General features: G+C 31.1%; 1 protein-coding gene across 1 annotated transcript; it reads right to left on the bottom strand.

Annotated features, from left to right (window-relative positions):
* Positions 1-273: 273 nt before the first annotated feature.
* On the bottom strand, positions 274-3316 carry LOC137811095 (abscisic acid 8'-hydroxylase CYP707A2). The gene is made up of 7 exons (XM_068612682.2): positions 2842-3316; positions 2417-2732; positions 1857-2243; positions 1433-1607; positions 1195-1301; positions 954-1072; positions 274-824 (listed from the first exon to the last, which is right to left on the bottom strand). The coding sequence occupies exons 1-7, from the start codon at positions 3036-3038 to the stop codon at positions 731-733; spliced, it is 1395 nt and encodes a 464-aa protein (XP_068468783.1). The 5' UTR covers positions 3039-3316; the 3' UTR covers positions 274-730.
* Between the last annotated feature and the right edge of the window lie 16914 nt (positions 3317-20230).

The following is a 20230-nucleotide window of genomic DNA, read 5'->3' as shown; positions in this document are numbered from 1 at the left end:
CGGATCTTAGGGAACCTGACTTTGATTGAAATGAAGTACATGAAATCCGTGTTATTCAAGATTTGAATAATTGAATGCATGCTAGCAAGATGGGACGCACGTATTTTTCTTTTCATTCCAGTGCCGTGATTCTTTGGCACTTCTTTTATGTTTTTTTTCATTTTTCCTCTGTTATTTTCTCACTTTTCTTCTCATTATTACTGTTGTTTAATCTCTTCTGAGGTATTCACTTAACCAACAATGGCCAGATAGTATTGTTTTTCTGAACTCATCTCAGTAGCAACGTTTCACTTTTATTTTGGCCTTGCGGCGTTCTTATGCATACAGAACTAATAATTAGTTGAATTCATCAATACAATCTTCTGAGGACTTTTCCTCATATCTGAAGGAGAAAAAATAATAGAGAAAAAAAAAGAGTGAGGAAATGAAAAGAACATAATACTATGATCTGGACCTGGCTGTGAAACCTCCTATGTACACTTGACATCCCTGTGTTGTTTGTTATTATTGTCAAGACTACCCCCTTTGGGTTTCTCTTGGCCAAAAAGAAGGGAAGAGTTGTTGATCTCCCTTGTTTGGTTATCCAATTGCAATATGTTCTGTGTCTTTGTGCTTTATGTGGAGAGTGTGGAAACCAATTTTGAGAGCTGTGAAGGCATTCTTTCCATATTTAGAAAGCTACTATAAAACCAGGGTTGGATATGTGATTTGTTTGAGTGATTTTTAGTATCTACTTCTTGGGATATAGTGTGATGGGTAAACCATTTTGGGGAAGAGCAAAAGGGCCATATTGAATCCCATTCTTTGCACCCACAACAGACCACCTGCACCAGAAAAAATAGAAGCAACACTTTAGAAACATTCTAAACACCCTTAATTTGGAATGTGTTTCCATCCAAAGCATATGGCTAAAAAATGGTTGCAAGGAGACACTGTGAGTAAGTTTTACCAACCTGAACTTTGTGGTGAGATGATGTAGGAGAACCAAAATCTCCAACTTGGCTAATTCATTCCCTGGACAAGCGTGGATCCCACTGCCAAATGGCATAAAAGTATTGGGTTTTGGTGCAGCCTGGCAAATTATTAAACAGAATCTGTCAAGTTCTGCACTTGGTATCACACAGTATAAAAAACCATGGTATCCCACAGTATTAAAAACCATGGTAGGTAAACTAGTATCACCACAATAATTACCTCAAATCTTGAGGGATCAAATTTTTCTGGTTCCTTGAAGTTGTCAGGACTGTGGTGTATGTTCCTAAATAGAGGTAGCACTTTCCACCCTTTTGGTATAAGATATCCTAAAGAAAACAATTAGCAACAACAGAGAATCTGTGAGCCTAACTGAGAAAAGGAAAGGAAATCTTTGGGCTATAAACTAAAAAAAGAAAAGAAAGAGAGGCAAGGCATCATATCAGATTTGGTTATTCACCTTGATATTCAACATCCTCTACTGCTTCTCTGAAAGTAAAAGACAAAATTGAAGCAACTCTTAGAGTTTCCTGAATAACCCTTGAAGTTATGGGCATCTTTTTGGTATCTTCCCAATTCAGACCCTTATCCTCTCCACTTTCTTCCTTGGTCTTCAATATGCACTCTTGCTCTTCCTGTAAGGTCCAAAAATTTAAAAAGTGTCAGAACTAAGGGATCAAACTATTTTAAGTAAGCATACATGAGCATCTTCTCTCTTCTTCTTACATCATATTATTCATTACACTTTCACTTTTTTTTTCTAGTATCTCTTTCTCTTTCTGGTTGCAGATTAGATTTTGATGTGAATCATTTTTTAACAACTTTACTGTTTTTATGCCCTCAAAATTGACAAAGATAAAGGGTGGTAGGACCCAGACACTCACAGTAACAGCTTCTAGGACACTGGGGTTTTCACCAAGGTACTTGACAATCCACGTCAGCACACTGGCAGTGGTATCACGAGCTGCAAAAATCACTCCAATTACATTATCTGCTATCTGCTCGTCGGTGAGCCCTGCTTTCTCTCCCATGAATGAACCCAACAAGTCCTTGTAATCTTGTTTCCTCTGCCTCCTGCTAGAGATTATTTGGGCCACGATCTGCGCAAGCTCTTTCCTCGCTTTCATCGCCTTGTGGAACAGTGTCCCCGGAACGTTAATGGGCATTGAGTTGTACCCTTGCTCCAGAGTGTAGTAACACCGTTTCAGAGCATCTCTGTACAGAATCTCTTCTTTCCCGAAAATTGAAAGCAGAGCAACGTTGAAGGTGAACTGCAGCACACCAAAACCGCAAACCGTAAGAACCCCATTTTTTATTTTGATAAAAAAATTAAAAAATCGAGGAATTAAAAACAGGTAGCTGAGTTATTTTATTATTTGTTTTAGTTATTTTCGTAAGGAAGGCGAACAGAGAAAACAGAGAGGCTCTGTTTTGGAGGGCTCACCGTTTTCATTTCAAGGAAAGTGGTGATCAAACGGCCCTCCCAGGATTTTAAGGAATCTTGAGCAATGGATTCAATGTCAGGTACGATGTTTTTGATGGCTTCAGGCATGAAGGTGCGAAGAACAAGCCTTCTCAAGTTAGCATGGTACTCTCCTTGGTGAAAGAAGATAGCTTGTTTTCCCAACATCCTCTCTTTGCTAGCTGGGAATGTTGGCTTGAAGAGTTGAGCTTTGTTGAGCACAAACTTGGCAGCCTCGGGGCTGGAAATCATCACACAGGGACATCCTAGAATGTGGGACTTGAACATAGAGCCATACCTAGATAACAAAAAATTGACATGGTGTGTAAGTGAAATTTGTCCGCTCGTGCAGTGGTTGGAGCAGGTGAGAATGAAAAAGTGAGAGAATTTTCCATGAAGAATTGAACCTTTTAATTTTGGAGGCAAAGAAGACATTTGGGTCTTGAGAATACATTTGAAAGGTTTCTCCTATATAAGGCCAACCCATGGTGCCAGGTGGGAGTGGGAAGTGAGGGCGTTTGGAGAGAAACTGTTTGATGAGTGTCCTGAAGAGAAAGATGAAGAGAAAGGAAGCACACAAGCATAAGATGGTGCTTAGTTCCATGTTTGATGTGAGTGTGATTAAGGATTGTTATGAATACGAATAATAAGAAGAAGAAGAAGAATGAGAAGAAGAAGATGGTGTGTGAGAAAAGAAGGTGATGATTTGAGGTATTTATAGGCTGTTAAATAAGAGTGGAAGCATATGCAGCAGGAAGAGGGTGGGAAGCAGGGAAAAAGAAGGGAGGCTTTCAATTACAGCTCGATTTCCACACGCGGAATCTCCCTCCAGCTCATGTTTTTGCTCTAATTTATTTCTGTCACCAAGAGAGAGAAAGAGAGAGAACGTGTCAGTAGAGTGTATACTTATACATATAAGAGTTAGAGTTTGGTTGACCGTACATGTATGTATCATAGTTTGGTGTTTCTGTAGTGTTGGAAAGCAAGAAAGAGAGAGAGAGAGAACTCATAACTTCCAAAGACCAAAAAGGGATCCTAATTTGGTTAATTAATTAATCATAGGGAGATAGATATAACCACACCAGCGACCCTTTGGCATGACAAAAGCCAAAACCTTTTTCTCTGTTACTACCATTTCCGTACAACTTGATTCTGTTAAATTCTTTAAACTTTAATGCAACACTTTTTCATGCTATTTTCCCTTCGCTATCCTTACTCCCATTCCAACAAAACATTAATCCTTTCCTTTCAAATTTAATCATCTACCCACCAAAACAAAATTAACTAACATGGATTATCTACTTCTATAAACACACTTTCAAAATTTACATTAATGGGATTTCTACAATACTTTATGTTCTTGAGAACATTTAACAGTTCAATCCCTTGACAAACGACTGCTATTCACATAATTTTTGCTGTACACAATTTATTGCATGAACCCACAATGTTCACTCTTGTTGTTTAACTGATCTCAGTGTCTTTCTCTCTCTTTTCTGTATGGAACAGCTAAAAATCAATCAACCCTCTAACATTTCTTCACAAACAAATGATTTTATAGAGAGAGATCTGAGAATTGAACTTCTGATTACGTGTTGAAAGAACATGGTCATACTAAGGTGGTGTCATTTTTTAAAATTTACCTGTGTTTTCTTTGTTGTTTTACTTTACTTTATGCCTAACATCTCTAGGTGACACAAAAGTAGAAGGAGCAACCCTTTTTGGGATATTTTTGTGTTGTGGATAATGTGAGGTTTAGGGTCAAATTTGGACAGTTGGTGAGAAAATCAGAGAAAATAAATAGAATTTTGTGGCTTGGAGATGCATTGTTTGGACAATTCAACTATGTGTAGTAGGTTTGATGGTGTACATTAATTAGGCTGCCACCCACCTTAAACTAACTCATCCTTTCTGATCAATGGATGAAGCACACAATAAAAGTCTTCAACTGGTCCCCAAATCATAAATTTCTATTTTCTCTTATACTTATATTTTTTTTACTGTTTCTGTATTTGTTCATCATGAAAATCACTTCTCAACACTAAATCTACTCACCTTCTCTAAAAGTTTACATTTTGTTACAAGAAAGACAATAACGAGTGTCTAATTTATTCTCGAACAATGTTATTTTCACAGTTAGATAGTCAAATACACCAACTTATAATCTTTTCATTTTTTTTATCTTATTATATGGACTCACACTTTAGTAGACTATTGAATATTTCAAATATTCTACAAAATACTTTTTTTTAAAAGATAGAAACAACATATCTCCTTTAAAAAAATAGAAAAAAAAACATAATTTCTCACTAATAAAAAATTATTAAATAAAAATTATTTTTAAAAATAAAAAATAATTAATTTTTAAAAATAAAAAATAATTAATTTTTAAATTGGTATCTAATTAATTAATTAATACTTAATTAGCTATCAAAATTTGAATTAACAATTTTAGAATATAAAGTAATTGGTAACTAATTAAATACAAATTTATAAATTAATCTATAAATTTTATTAATAATAAAAATTACATTAGATATCAATAATATTTTAGTCTCTAAAATAATATATAATTTAGTTAATATAATGACTAATTATTTTTTACCTTTGAAATTAGTTTTTATTTAATAATTTTATAGCAATGTTTTTCAATCTAAATCATAAAATTTATTCTTCATAAAAATATAATCTAAATTAAAAATAAAATAAAATACAAAAACTACTCAAATTGCCCGATAATAGTTTAGAAAAATATATACATTGACACAAAACTATGTAAGATACTAGCATTTTTCAAAGTCAAGCTAACAAAGCCTTGATGATTGGGTTATTAATTTATATATGAACTGTAAATTTGAATTTTGGTTGGTTATTTACGTAGTTAATTAATCACATTTAGGTTTCTCCCGTGACATGTCTTGTGTTTAAAGACGAATTCTGGCACAGTCTGCATCATTTAAAGAAAACAAAAAGTTTATTTAATTAATGATATTAACCCAAAACCTGTATTCCATTAAAGAATTTTGACATAGTTTGTGTTAAATAAATACGAGAAGTAGGTGAAGAAGTCATAGTTATAAAATCAACGATTGATTTTTTCAAAATTATTGATTACAGAAACTAATTAAATTTTCTCATTAAACCTTCCCCTTATAGATTAAACACGACACGACATTAATAATATTGTTATTTTTTTTATTAAGTTCCTTATTAAATATTTTATTTGTTGATTAGTTGACTATAATTGAGAGAATTAATTATTTGAAAAGCTCGTAACATAATCATAATGTGAAGCAGGTATATTATATCCCCACATAGATTTTGAAAACTTATTTAGGTATTACAGATGAAATTTTGACACGTTTGCATGCAGCACATGATACATGCATGTGTTGTATCACCCACTACGTGTTAATGTGAAATTAATATATACATAGAATCACAAACTAAGAGCAATTAGGAATTCCAAAAGTGTAGTTTTGCTTCTGATCATAGACATGCTAATCACAAAAATAAAATATCCTTGTACTGCAATATGTCAACTCTTGACTTATTGAAGAACATAGAACTTTAAGCAAAATAATTTAAACTTGAATTTGAATTTATCAGTGCATGAACTGAGGAACTTTTTCAATCATGTCTGTTCATCATGTACTTAACTTGAACGTCACATGATGCTATGTATTAACAAACACAAGAGAATGAAAAACAACTTCATTTGATCTTTCATTCATCATCGTTTGACTTTCAACAAAATTATGTATGTATTGTTAAAAAAGCATTTGGGAGTTTAAATTATCTAATAACAAGTTTCATGCACAACATCTTTCAAACTATATCAGAATTATTTAGATTGATATTGTATTATTGAATTTCGTGTGATATGGGGTGAGAAGATTAACCTTATGTTTTGGATACTGATAGTGTTGGAGATCCCACATTAACTAGAGATAATGACATTTCATTGTATATAAGTGAGTGCAAACCTCAACCTTATGAGCAGGTTTTATGATTTTAAGTTAGACTTAAAATTCACTTCGTAAGAACATTTCATATAAATATATAAGTGAGTTGTTTTAATTTTTGGTCTTCCCACACACGCATGGAAGACTGATAAGTGTGATTGTGAAATGCGAGAATGCTCATAACTCTTGCTGACATGAGTCGTTGAATGCATAAACGTTTATGCGTACGACAATGAAAGCCACGTAAGTGGGAAGATTAAGGAGAAGAGATAAGGATGATGACAACTTCACTTCTTCTTTTTTCTTCATGTATTTGCTCAAAGTGCGTGCATATATACAAATGCACAGTTCCACAGACTCAGAACATGAGCATTGGAAAACGAATTTCAGAAAACGTTATGCATCCTTCCATCAATATTGGAGCAAAAGAGAAATTACACCACAAATTCGTCTTCACCATCATCAACAATTCTATCATATCCACGTTTCTTCACCCACACCCTAGAAGAATACTAATTATTTATACATACTTTTGCCACACAAACTTTTTATTTTTATTTTTTATGTATGATTGAATAGTAGCTTTTTATATATCTGGCGGTTTTATTGGGATGATAGTTTGAACATGAATTTATCAAAATTAAATTTATGTGAATATTATTTTTCAGTTGTTGAAAATAAGATTAAGTGAAGTGAAATAGTTGATGATATATGATGTGGGTGTGGTCTTATCCTTCTTCACGTAAGCATGCATGATTCAGGTCAGAAAAATAGGGAAGATGACATATGAAGTTGGAATAATAAGCAGCCACACACAAATATCTCCACATTTTGCAGGTAAGTACAAAACAAAAATTAAAATATAATCCATTAACTTTAGCCGCTTCAAAAAATATATTCTATAGTTAATATATGTTTTCAATAAATAAATTTTAATATATAAATTATATTCTAGATTTATTATTAAACCTAGTTCAAAAATTAATGAATGAAACTTAAATCAAACCGAACAAGTTTTTTCTCATCACTTTAACTAATAGAGTTATGTCATATGTTAGATTTTTTTTTTTTGTAAAAACTGTTTAAAAAAATTAATTGGTTGAAATTTAGTTGTTTCATTATTATTTTGATTGAATCGGTTTATGATAAATACTTTATAATATAATGGAATTTTAAAAATTATATAAAAAATAAAGATGTAAATATTAGTTTGAAAGAAACAACATATTAAGATTTTTTTTAAAAAAGTATTCAAGTGGAAGAATTTAAAGAAAAGTAAAAAAAAAAACAAAATCTTCAAACATGATAAATGAAATAGAATTCTATGGTTGACTTTCCATAAAAAAATTGCTAAAATAGTTGAAAAAAGTTAAACATAATGAATGACATCCAACAACATAATCAATGATGTTATAAATATTAATAAAATATTTAAAATATAGTTAACTATCTTAAATATTTTATTATATCTATGTATATAATTAATTCGATTAAAATAAATAATATAGTAAAATATTTACATTTTTCATTTTAATATGATAAATAATTAAAACAAAAAAATTATAATAAATAAAAACAATAATTTTAATTTGATATTTTGTGAATTTAATTATTTGAATATTTAATGATTAATTTTATGGAAGTTTTTAAATATAATTAAAAAAATTATTTTATAACCAATCCTCTTTCAATTTAATTTATACTTATTTATATTAAATTTTTAATTTTTAATATTTTGCTTAACTAATTTAATTTTTTATTTTGTTACATTAATTATAATTTTTTACAATTTTTTCCTTTTAGCAATCTTTCATTGTTTTTTTTATTTTTCTCCCAATCCAATCCAATTAAAGTATTATAAAGAAGGATTGTGGTTTGAAGAGACCAGAGAGTGAATTATTGAGCAATAAATTTAAATGCATTTGACTTTTCTGATAATTTGAGATATTGATTAGTATCACAAATAAATAGTCAACGGCTCCTAGGATCCTTCTTCTTTCCCCCACTTGTCTGGCACTTACTTAATGTAAACCCATTCCTGCTGCTTCCTTTTTCTCCCCCTCTTAATTTCATTCATTTTCTCAACCTACATATTCTCAATTTTATCTTAAATTATAACAATTAACACTTATATTTTAACTTCTACAAAATTTAAATAACATGTCAATTTTATAAAAGTTTTATACCAAAATAAAAATGTGAATTTTTTCAAAATAATATAACACAGTATAAAATAAAATAAAACTTTGTAATACTACTTTTACATTAAAAATGACTTTAACACAAATCCATCCATATCATTTTATCCCTTAGGAATAACGCTCTACAAGAAAAAATAATAATTCAATTGCTACTTTTTTTATATATTTAATTTGTTTGTTCTTATCTTACATTTAGATGATTTTCATAATTTTTAAAATATCTTATATAAAATTGAATAAGGTCATTGAAATTTTTTAACTACCATCAAATTTTAAAACTATTTAAATATTAAATAATTAATAATAATTCATAAATATTAAGTATTGATTTTTTTAGTGAATTTTGAATGTTATTATTTTTCTGTTAATATTTTTTTTCTCAGTTAATGTCGATTGATACTGTTGTTAGTTGATGTTAAACACACATTTTTATGTTAACATCAATTAGGTTATCCTTGCAATAAAAATGGCTAATTTTTTTTTTATTCAACTTTGCATTAATGTCACTTGAAAAGTTCTCCTATCTTATATTGATAAGAAAAAGCTATTTTAATGAATGTTGGTCAAAAGTTTTAAATAATTATTAGAAAAAATATAAATAATTATTAATAGAGAATTGTGTTAGTATCATTGATAAAAAATAATCTCTAAGACATTTGTGAAAAAATAATTACGATAGATGTTAATTGACAAAATATAGTTCATATATATATATATATATATATATATATATATATAAATTTGGCTATCAACATTTGACCGAGAAAATCTGTAATAATAGGAGCGAGTAATAATAGTGATAAAAATAATTCTAGAAATATAAATTAAAAAATAATTTTTACTAATATTAATAAAAAAAGCAATCACATCAACTGAAAATTAATATTTATAATATTGATTAAGAAAATTATAATTAAAGTTGATCAAGAAATAATTGGTTGAAAAGAAATTCAATTAACAACAACTAATAGTAAGTCAGTAGATATAACTTCAAAAAATGAAGAAATTTTTTTTTCGCTAAGGTTTTAAAAAAGTAATGACATCCAGACAAAAGTCGAAACTAAAAATAAAATAAAAAAAAAACATGAATTTAATAATATCATAAATTTTAAATTTATACTTTTTTAAGTTGAAATTTAAAATTATATAATTATAATTAATTTAATTCCTATGAAAAATAATTTTTAAATTTTTGGTCTAAATAATATATTTTATTATAAAAACATTTCAATTTCTCAATTAAAAATAAATTACCTATTATCCAAATACCATGTTAATGTATTGAGTCATATCACAAGAATTGGAACTTCTCAATATTTTTAAGCATCCAATTGTAACCAGATAGTTCCTAACCAATTGTATGTTTCGGCCTAGAGTGTTCATCCAAGGTCAAATCTCAAGTATGTTAAAGTGGTTTCAGAACTTGGTTTATTGTGCTGTAATTGTCTCATTTTTTTAAACGAAAGAGACATATTAACATTTATTTGAAATATTTACTTATAATTCATTAAATATGAAACTGCTTTTTTTTGTATAATTGAATAAAAGTGAATGAGAATTTAGTTTTTTTTTAACCTTTTTAAATTTTAAGCACTACTTTGTACACACAACCTATTACATATATACACTGTATTTTTTTTAATCAGTAAAAAAAATAATATAAATGAGAATATTAAAATACTCCAATCCATAGAAAAAAACCTCAATTAAAAAAATAGTGTCAAACAATACCATAGCCAACTCATATGGTTAATGTTTTTTATTATCTATCTATTACATTAGCAATCAAATTTAATAATTTTATTAAAATTAAGGGTGTGTTTGGATTGGGAAGGAGATGTGTAGGGATTTGAGAGAGTTGATGTGTAAAGATTTGAGAGGAAAGTGTGAAGAAAGTATGTGTGTTTGGATTAAAGTATGTTAGAGTGGATATATGAGAAAAAATTATTGAAATTTATGAGTTATGTGATGGCGGTGAAAAATTTTTGATTTTTTTTAACGATGTAAAATGTAAGTTAAAAAACGTACTTTTATTTTTAAAAATATTTGAATAATGAAATATGAAGTATTTTTTGTGTAAATTTGAATTAATTAAAAATTTGTAAATTATTTTCAATACCACTGAATAATTATTTTTTTTAAAAACATGAGTTTCTTAAACATGAAATTCTTTTATAAAAATAATAAATTGTGAGTGAGGTGATAAGTGTAATTGAAATTTTAAATCTTTTAATTAATAAAAAATTAAGATTACAATTTTTTTTATATTTAAAAAACTAATTAATTTATATATATATATATATATTTTAATTAATAATAATATGATATAAATTTATTTCTTATATAAATATTTTTTAATATATTATAACTTTTTTATTATTAAAAATAATTTATTATTAATATTATTAAATATTTGATATAAATAGAATAAAATAAATTATTATTTGATAATTTTATTTTATTTAATTTATATTTATTATCATTATTTTAAAAATTTATTTTAATTAATATTATTATTTATAATTTTATCATTATTTTATAAATTAATTTTATATATTATTATTATTATTTAAATATTATATATTAATATTAATAATATTTGTTATTGTTATAAATATATAAATATTTTTATATTATTATTATTATATTATATAACTATATTATATTATTATAATTAATTATATTATAAAATTTATATACATCGACTATGTATAATATATAATCAAATTTTTATAATATAATTAATTCTTTATTTTTTTATTAATACATAATATTTATTATTTTATAATAAATATAGATAATATTTATATTTATATTATAAATATACCTAGTTTTATTTTATAATATAATCTTATTTTTTTTATTTTTTTTTAACTTCATAAAATTTCGGTAAATTGGACAAATCATCAATGCTTATATGTCTTTCCTGCATGTGAGAGGGACATGGTTTTCACTAGGGATTTCCTTCCTCACACTTCTACACACATTACTAGATCTAAATAACTGATATTAGTGTTCATTCCCTCTTGTGAACCGTCCTTCCATTGAAATAAACAATGGCTAAAAAATTAAATATGTTTTTTTATTCTTGTATTATAACACGAAATTGATTTTTGTACTCAAACTTTAGACATTTTAGGTACTTAGGTAGAATTTGAGGAAAATGTGAAGAAAGTGAGTTCGTTAGATTGTGATATGTGAGAGTGAATTTGTGATGAAAATTTATTGAAGTTTGTGAGTGATGCGATGATTGTGAATTTTTTTAAATTTTTTTAAAAAGTGTAAAATATAAGTTTACAAATTTACTTTGCATTTAAAATATTTAAATAATAACATTTGAGATATTTTTATGTAAATTTGAGCTAATTAAAGTATTGTAAATTATTTTCAGTACCGTTAAATAATTTATTTCGGTACCATGAAATAATTATTTTTGGAAAATGGAAAGAATCGTAAAAATAATATTATATACAAATTTACTTTTATATATTTTGAAAGCTTTTATATTCATTGAATTAGATTATATGTAGATACATAACCATGAGTGAGTTAGAGAGAGAGTAAGCGAGTGTAGGTCCAATGGCTGATACGTCGTATTTCTTCACAAATTTTTCGAATGACGTTTTTGATAGGGATCTCTGGAAGTTTTTTCAGAGGTGGGGTAGAGTTTTGGACGTTTTCATTTCAAGAAAGCTTAACAAAAGAAATCTTCGCTTCGGGTTCGTTAGGTTCCAAGGAGTGGTGGATGAAGTTGATATGGAAAGGAAGTTAGATTCAATTTGGATCGGTATGTGGAAGCTACAGGCGAATTTAATAAGGTTTTGCAACGGTGAGGTGTCTAAGAACGAGCGGTTTTCGAAGAAGGGTCCTATTAAAACACGAAATGCTTGGAGACCAAAGGCGAATCACCGTTCTTTCGCACAGGTGGTTACGGGAGAGATTTCAGGCAATCCCCATTTGGATTCGGACGTCGTGCAACTAGATGTTAACATTGAGTCTACCTCCTGGTTAGAAAATTGCTTCGTTGGAAGACTTTTGGAGTTCTTTGATTTGCAGTCTGTCCAAAAAAGTTTTATTCTGGGAGGATTCAGTGTCGTTAGGTTAAGATATATGGGGGAATAGTCCGTTCTGTTGTCTTGCGAAGAAGAAAGTGGTATGGCAAGCTGATTGAAGAAAATAAGGAGTGGTTTGACGACCTGTTTGACTCGATCACTCCCTGAGACGACTCCTTTGTGGTTAAAGAAAGAATAACATGAGTTCGTTGTAGGGGTATTCCTTTGAATATCTAATGTAGTAAGTGCTTTTAAAGCATTGGAGCACTGGTTGGAAACTTTATTAAAGTCGACGAGGCGAATGTTGAAAGGGAGGTCTTAGAGTTCATACGTCTATGTGTTAGTGTACCGGTGGGTGATAAGATCAATGTTGTGAAAGAAGTGTGTATTAACAATTGCGATTGCAAAGTGTCTTTTGAAGAGGAGTGTTTTGCCACAAATTATATAATAAGATGTTCTTATTTTAAGCGGGATTTTTTTTCGGAGTCAGAGTCAGAAGTAAGAGCGGAAGACGATGTCGGAGGGGAGTCTGTGGAATCGGTATTCTCTGAATATGGAGAAAGGGTAGGTGTGGAAGGAAGGGAGGAGGAAACAGTTCAGTTTCCAGGTTTGTTGGAAGAGGCACCAGTATTAATTACACGTGGCAATGGTGACGTAAATGCTCCTGTGGAAAGGAAGGTGGTCGCGCGAATTTCCAAAGAGTGTGATTATGATTCAGGAGAGCATGCATACAACATTAATAAAAGACATGCTAAGATGTTAAATAGTTTTAATGACACACTTGCTTTTGTTAACAAATAATGAAGAACATGCAAAGCGGGCCAACATTAATGTGGAGGGTGCACAAACATGTAGCAGAGTTAATGAGGCGAAAATTCTTTTCCAGGTGGAAATTAATGAAGGGTCATCTGCTGGGCACAAGGGTGGGCCGAATGTGATGAGTCCCACCAGGCCCATTTGAGTGAAGCGGGTAGGGTTGGTGCATCCGCAGGCCCAGTTTTGGAGGTTGCGCGTCGCAAGGGCTTCGAGCGACTATAACATCCCTATTTTTACCCATATTTGCTAATATATTATGCATTGCAATATCTAATTAACATATAAACATATACTACTTTCTCATATGTGTATATCAAAAGGATATCCCTCTTCATAGCGATTTAATATATACACAAAAGTCTACAAATAAAACATTTGTTCCTCTGGTTGCTCACTGAGGAGCTTTATCACCTGCAACTTCATCTTTTCTTGTGTACATTAACGCGATCATCACAAATTTAAAGAAAACAAACACAAAACAAAGCACATGGTAAGCTAGCTAACACAGGGTAAGCTAGCTAGCACAGGGTAATATAAATTTGATTTTTAAAAACACACATAATTCATCAAATTCTCATAATTTGCACAAAGTCATCAAGTGTCTATCACATTTATCATCAACATTATTCCTGTCAGATTTCTACTGACTCACATACTCAGACACACTCTCTACTTTTGGAAGACCCGTGTATTGAAATTAGCATTCAGAGACCTGCACCTGTCATACTACTCATTATGAATCCACATAGTCATGCGCATAATCAATCTCAATATCTCATCATCTCATATGACAGGGTAAATCCATTTGATATTCTCTGATAAGTTCTTTTAAACCTCAAACTCAGCCAAATGAACCTCTTCGACTCTCACCAACTGAATAACTTCATCTATATGATTCCATTATAGCAATAGAGTTAAGATCGTCTCATTCACATGACACTTACAAATCAATATACCAAAATAACAATCTCTGCATAGTATTTCCTTTCCTCAAAATACTATGTCTTGATTACACTTTCACCTCATTACATACATCATTTAACACATCAATGCACCATTCAATCACATCATATTTTAAACTTTCTAAACAATCCAAATATATCTCAAAATTCACTTAAACACATAACTAAGTTCCAAATATATGCTTTCTAAATCAATCATCATCTAAAATCAAACAATCACTTTCCATCAAACATCTCATTTAAGTAATTCAACAAAATATTAAAAAACAGTTCAACTCATTTATATTATCATGCAAACACTTTCAATTCTCAATCAAAAACACATTCAACAACTTATTCACCTAAAATCAATATAAAATATTCAAAATCAACCATTTCAGTCAATATATTACTTTACTCTTCAAAAGAGACAATCCTACAAGCAAAAAATTGGAACTGGTGACCATGTCACCCCCACATCCAGATCTTCTAACCTAGGGTTCTATTGAAAAGAATAAGACTAGCTCCCCTTACCTGAACTTAAGCAGATGCTCCCTAAGAGCTCCAAATCTACCAAAAGCTTAAAGATAATTAACCTGCACCATAAAGTCCTGATAAAAAATCTAACTATATCACTAGGACCCTAAGCTAACAAAGATTCACCCTAAAGCTAAAAGATTTGTATGCAAAGCATAGAGACAACCTAACAAGTTCAAAATTTGAATCAAAGAGAAGAGCAAAAGTGAACTTACTCTATTTCAGATTTTGATCGAGCAATCTTGTTGTGTTCACTGCCAGGAGTCTGATGACTTTTTACGACAAATGCATTGCGTTTTTCAGAAGTAATAATTGTCTCTAAGAATGGATATCGATCCCACAAGGAACAATGAATTATTGAGTATAATATTCGCTAAATATAGCAACAAAACAATAAAAATAGTTGAGTTGGTTATGTTGGCACTGATCAATAAGAAAACAAAGAATTAGTTGCTTCAATTAGAAAAAAAATAGGGATTAGGTTTCATCTCTCTCACTCTCATGTATTTTTATTAGAATGTTAATATTAAGTTCTTTGATTGAATTTGATGTCCGTAGAAAATTCATTTATATCGATCTCTCGCATATAAAATCCTTAAGAATGTTTCCTATATATCGATCTCTCACATACTTATAAAAACAACTTAGAATCATACTCAGACGTTAATGACAATTAACATTTCAAGTCTACCTCTAACACTCAAATATGCTAAGTATTATTGTTTAGGTTTGAACCCTAAAAATATCTCTCAGTCAGATTTAAGATTCTCAATTTGTCACGAAAATTTAAAAGTAAAACAATAATATCAATATTCAATCAAGAACTGAATATTAATATATAAGATATCACCTTAATACATGAGCATATTACTGGAATAAATGGTTTGATTATGAAGTGTTGGGAGGAGGGTTGTTTGTATTCAAGGAAAAATTGAAAAAGCTTAAAGCGGATTTAAAAGTTTGGAATAAAGAAGTGTTCAGGAATGTTCTCAAAGTTGGAGTAGAACTACAAAAGAGAATTAGTGAGCTAGATGCGAGAGACAAAGAATACGAGTTAGATGAATTGGGGAGGGAGGAAATGAGAATTCTTTAGGCAAAACAAAATAGGAATTCTTTCATACATGAGGCAGTTTTGCATCAGAAAGTCCGTCTTAAGTGGATGAAACAGAGCGAACTCAATACAAAATTTTTTCACTCAACAATAAAGTGGAGGAGGTCCAGGAACGAGTTACATGGTCTTGTGGAGAATGGCAAATGGTGTGCCGATAAGGATGTGGTGAAGGATAAGGTCCGAGAATTTTTTAGTTCTCGGCTTGCCAGGGAATAAACTTTTCAGATTAGGATGGATAATATCATTTTTAATGGCATTTATGGGGAAAACAATGAGATGTTGGTTGGGGAGTTTTCCAAAGAAGAAATAAAGGACGTTATTTGGAATTGTGACAGCTCGAAGAGTAATGGTTCAGACTAGTTTATTTTTGGGTTCTTAAAGTTTAGTTGGGAGTTCATTAAGAAGGACATTATGTCGGTAGTGAATGACTTTGCGACCAGAGGTGTTTGGTCTATGGGGTCAAATGCGTCTTTCTTATGTCTGATTCCCAAAGTTAACAACCCTCAACAACTCAATGAATTTCTATTTATTTCTTTGGTTGGGTGTATGTATAAGATTATCTCGAAAACACTATCTCTTAGATTGAAAAGGGTGATTGGCAAAGTTATTGATGTTAGGAAGTATGCTTTCTTTGAAGGACGGGGTTTATTGGACGGTGTTCTTATGGCCAAAGAAGTCCTTGAGGAATTGAAGAGAAAGAAGAGAAGTTGTGTTTTCCTAAAGGTTGATTATGAGAAGGCTTATGAATCTATTAGTTGAGAGTTTATTTATTATTGCTGGGAAGAGTTGAGTTATGTGATAAATGGATTAATTGGATTAAGTCTTGTGTAGAATCTGCCTCAGTGTCAGTTATCGTCAATGGGAGCTCCACTAAAGAGTTTATTCCGAGAAAAGAGCTGCGACAAGGGGATCTGTTAGCACATTTTTTGTTCCTTATTGTGGCCAAAGGCTTAACAAGTGTGTCGAGGATGGAAAACGAGAAACATTTGATTGACAACTTGGAAATTGGGTATAAGAAAGTTAAGGTTAATTTGTTGCAGTATGCAAATGATACTTTGTTTTTCTGTGAAGCTAACTCTAAGAGTGTTTTCAACATTAAGGTGGCGTTAAACTGTTTCGAATTGTGTTTGGAGATTAAAGTGAATTTTATGAAGAGTAGAATTGGCGGGTTGGGGATTGATTAGACTATGATGCAACAGTTTGCGACTCTTCTTAATTCTGAGCTAATCACAACACCTTTTAAATACTTGGGAATGGTGGTTGGGGGTTGTCACAAGAGGGGTGCTTTCTAGGGTGGGGTGATTGAGAGATTGAAGACTAGGTTGGGAAGATGGAAAGGAAAAATCCTTTGGTGGTGGGGTCGGAGGGGAGGAAAATTGATTGAACTAAGTCCATGTTGTCATCAATTCCACTATTTTACCTATCTCTATATAAAGTGCCTACAGTAGTGCTAAAAGAGTTAGAAATAAGTCAGAGACATTTCCTTTGGTGGTGGGGATCGGAGGGGAGGAAAATTGATTGAGCTTTGTGGAAGAAAGTCTACGAGTCTTGAGAGGCCGGCGGTCTTGGTATTATTGATTTGAAAGTTTTCAATATAGCACTTTTAGGGAAATGGATCTGGCCTCTGGGGTCGGACAATGGCAGCTTGTGGAAGGATGTTATTGAGTCTAAATACGAAGGATGGAGAAGTCTGAGAGAACAAAGGAGTCCTTCTAAGGTGTCCCATTGGTGGAAATATTTGAAGGAGGTTTGGGCTTTGGAAAGTTGGGGAAGGAGGTTTGAAGATCGTTTCATGTGGAAGATTGGTAACGGGAAGTCAATCAGTTTTTGGGAAGGCTAGGTGGGGCGTGGTAACCTGAATAGTGTTTTTCCGAGGTTTATTCTTTGAGCTTCGCTTGAGTCTAAGTTGGTTAAGTTTGGGAATTGGGTTGATGGAGTCTTTAGAAGTGGAATTTAGTTTGGAGAAGGAACCTGTTTGAGTGGGAAAAGGCTTTGGAGAGGTAACTTCTTTAGGATCACCAAGGTCTAAGGTTGGAATTGGATCTGGATGATGCCTGGGTCTGGAAGGACGATGAGTTTTCTTCGTACACGATTAATTCTGGTTATTTTTCTTAAGGGGCGAGCCTGAAGGGGGGATCAATATCGACTATGTTCAGTTTTGGAAGACTAAGGCTTTGCCTTCAGCCCAAGTCACTGCTTGTAGGGTATTGGTAAATAAGTTAGCCACCAAGGAAAATTTGGTAAGGGGAGGAGTAAAGCTAGAAAGTGTTTTATGTATTATGTGTGGGGTGGAAGAGGAGTCATGCTGCCATTTGTTTTTTAAGTGCAAAATAGTCTGAATTTTGTGGAGTCAATGTTACGCTTGGATAGGTTTGGCATTCGTGGACCATTCGGATCCTTTCTCCCATTTCCTACAGTTTAGTATGTGCAATGCATCTGAATCTGTTAATGTGATTTAGGGAACTATCTGGACTACTACAGTAAGTGAGATTTGGAGGCTCAGGAATAAGGTATTTTTTAAAGGAGGAGTGGTGGATGTTTCAAAAGTGTTTGCGCTTATTCAACTAAAGGCTTGATCTTGGGTTGCCTCCAAGGTACATTCAACTTGTTTTTCTTATTCTGACTGGTGTATTGATCCTTTGGTTTGCATGTATCAAATTTAGAGTTGTTCTTGAGTTTTACTTTCCTTGGTTGGATGTTGGCTGGTGTGCTCCCCACTGTTGTTAGGAGTTTTTGGTTTGGTTCTCAGGGGGATGTGTTTTTTTTCAGTATAAGGGTTGGACCACCCCTGAAGTGGTTCATATTTATTTATTCTTTCTTGCTGATAAAAAAATGTAGATATTTTATAGGGCATTTTATAATGAAAAATGTTATTTGTAAAGTGAATTGAACAACAAATTTATTTATAAAGAAGAGAAAATATATAAAACAAAGTATGAAATATCATACAATATGATGAAAAAATAATAGAAATAAAAGCTACTATTATATATGTTATTGTATGAATGGCAAAGCCAAAAGCAAGGAAAAAATGGGAAACACCATCATCGTACATGGTTTTTCCCTCCAATTTTTGCATTTGAGAAGGGAGAGAGAAATGATTGTTCATAGGAATCCACTTTCTCCTCTTCCCTGCACATCTCTTGATCCAAACTATGGATATCTTCTCACATCCTTCCTCTTCAACAGTGGAACGAGCCCTTAAGAAACAGACCCTTAAGAAAATCATTGGAATGAGCCCTTATAAATTCTTTTTTTTACTTAACAAACAAATTTTCAGCGTGAACTATATTATAACATTATAACATCCACGTCAACAATGGGTCACATGAAATATTTTAATATCCTAGTACACATTAAAAATATGTTTGTCACGTGAAAAAAAACTGAAAATGACTCATTTCAATAGTTTTCTTACTACAAATATCTAGAAGGTCTAAAGTTTGGATTAAGGACAAAAACTAATTTTGTGTTATATAGTAAAGAAAAACTATATTTAACCTAAATTAAAACTAATAAATTGATAAGATTGTAAAGGTTTGTGGATAGTTCGTGTACACCCTGACTAAAAGTGTAATTTATTTTTTTTAAACTTATTTAAAAAACTAATTAATATAAAAATAATATTTTTTACTAGGATCTACAACAAGTTGATTATGTGAATAGATAATGATCTCTAATCAAACATGATACAACACGTTTAGTTTTGGAAGTTGGAGGAGGGAGGAGTGGGGTAGGAGTTTCGAAGATCACTTTAAGTGGGAAGTAGGTAACGAGAAGGCTATATATTTCTGAAAAGACAGGTGGGTGGGTAACGTTGCTTTGAAGAGTAAATTTTTTAGGCTTTTCTCCTTTAGTGTTAACATAGACGTTTCATTGAATCTTTGTGAAGATTGGATTAATAGTGTTTGGTTGTGGAATTTAGTTTGGAGAAGGGGTCTCTTTGATTGGGAGAAGCTTCAGGTTTGTCAGCTTCTTGAGGCAGTGCAAGGTTCAAGTCTATATTCGACAATTGACGACATTGGATTTGAAAATATGGTGAGTCTCTTGAGTTTTCGGTTAAATTAGCTTATGGTATTTTGAGGGGAGAGATCGAAGGGGAAAACTCGTGTATGTTCAATTCTTTTTGGAGGATTAAGGCTTTACACTCGACCCACGTTATAACTTGAAGGG

This window comes from Phaseolus vulgaris, chromosome 2, assembly GCF_051622355.1.
Source record: "Phaseolus vulgaris cultivar YP4 chromosome 2, ASM5162235v1, whole genome shotgun sequence".
Taxonomy (NCBI): Eukaryota; Viridiplantae; Streptophyta; class Magnoliopsida; order Fabales; family Fabaceae; genus Phaseolus; species Phaseolus vulgaris.
This window is presented reverse-complemented; position numbering and strand designations above follow the sequence as displayed.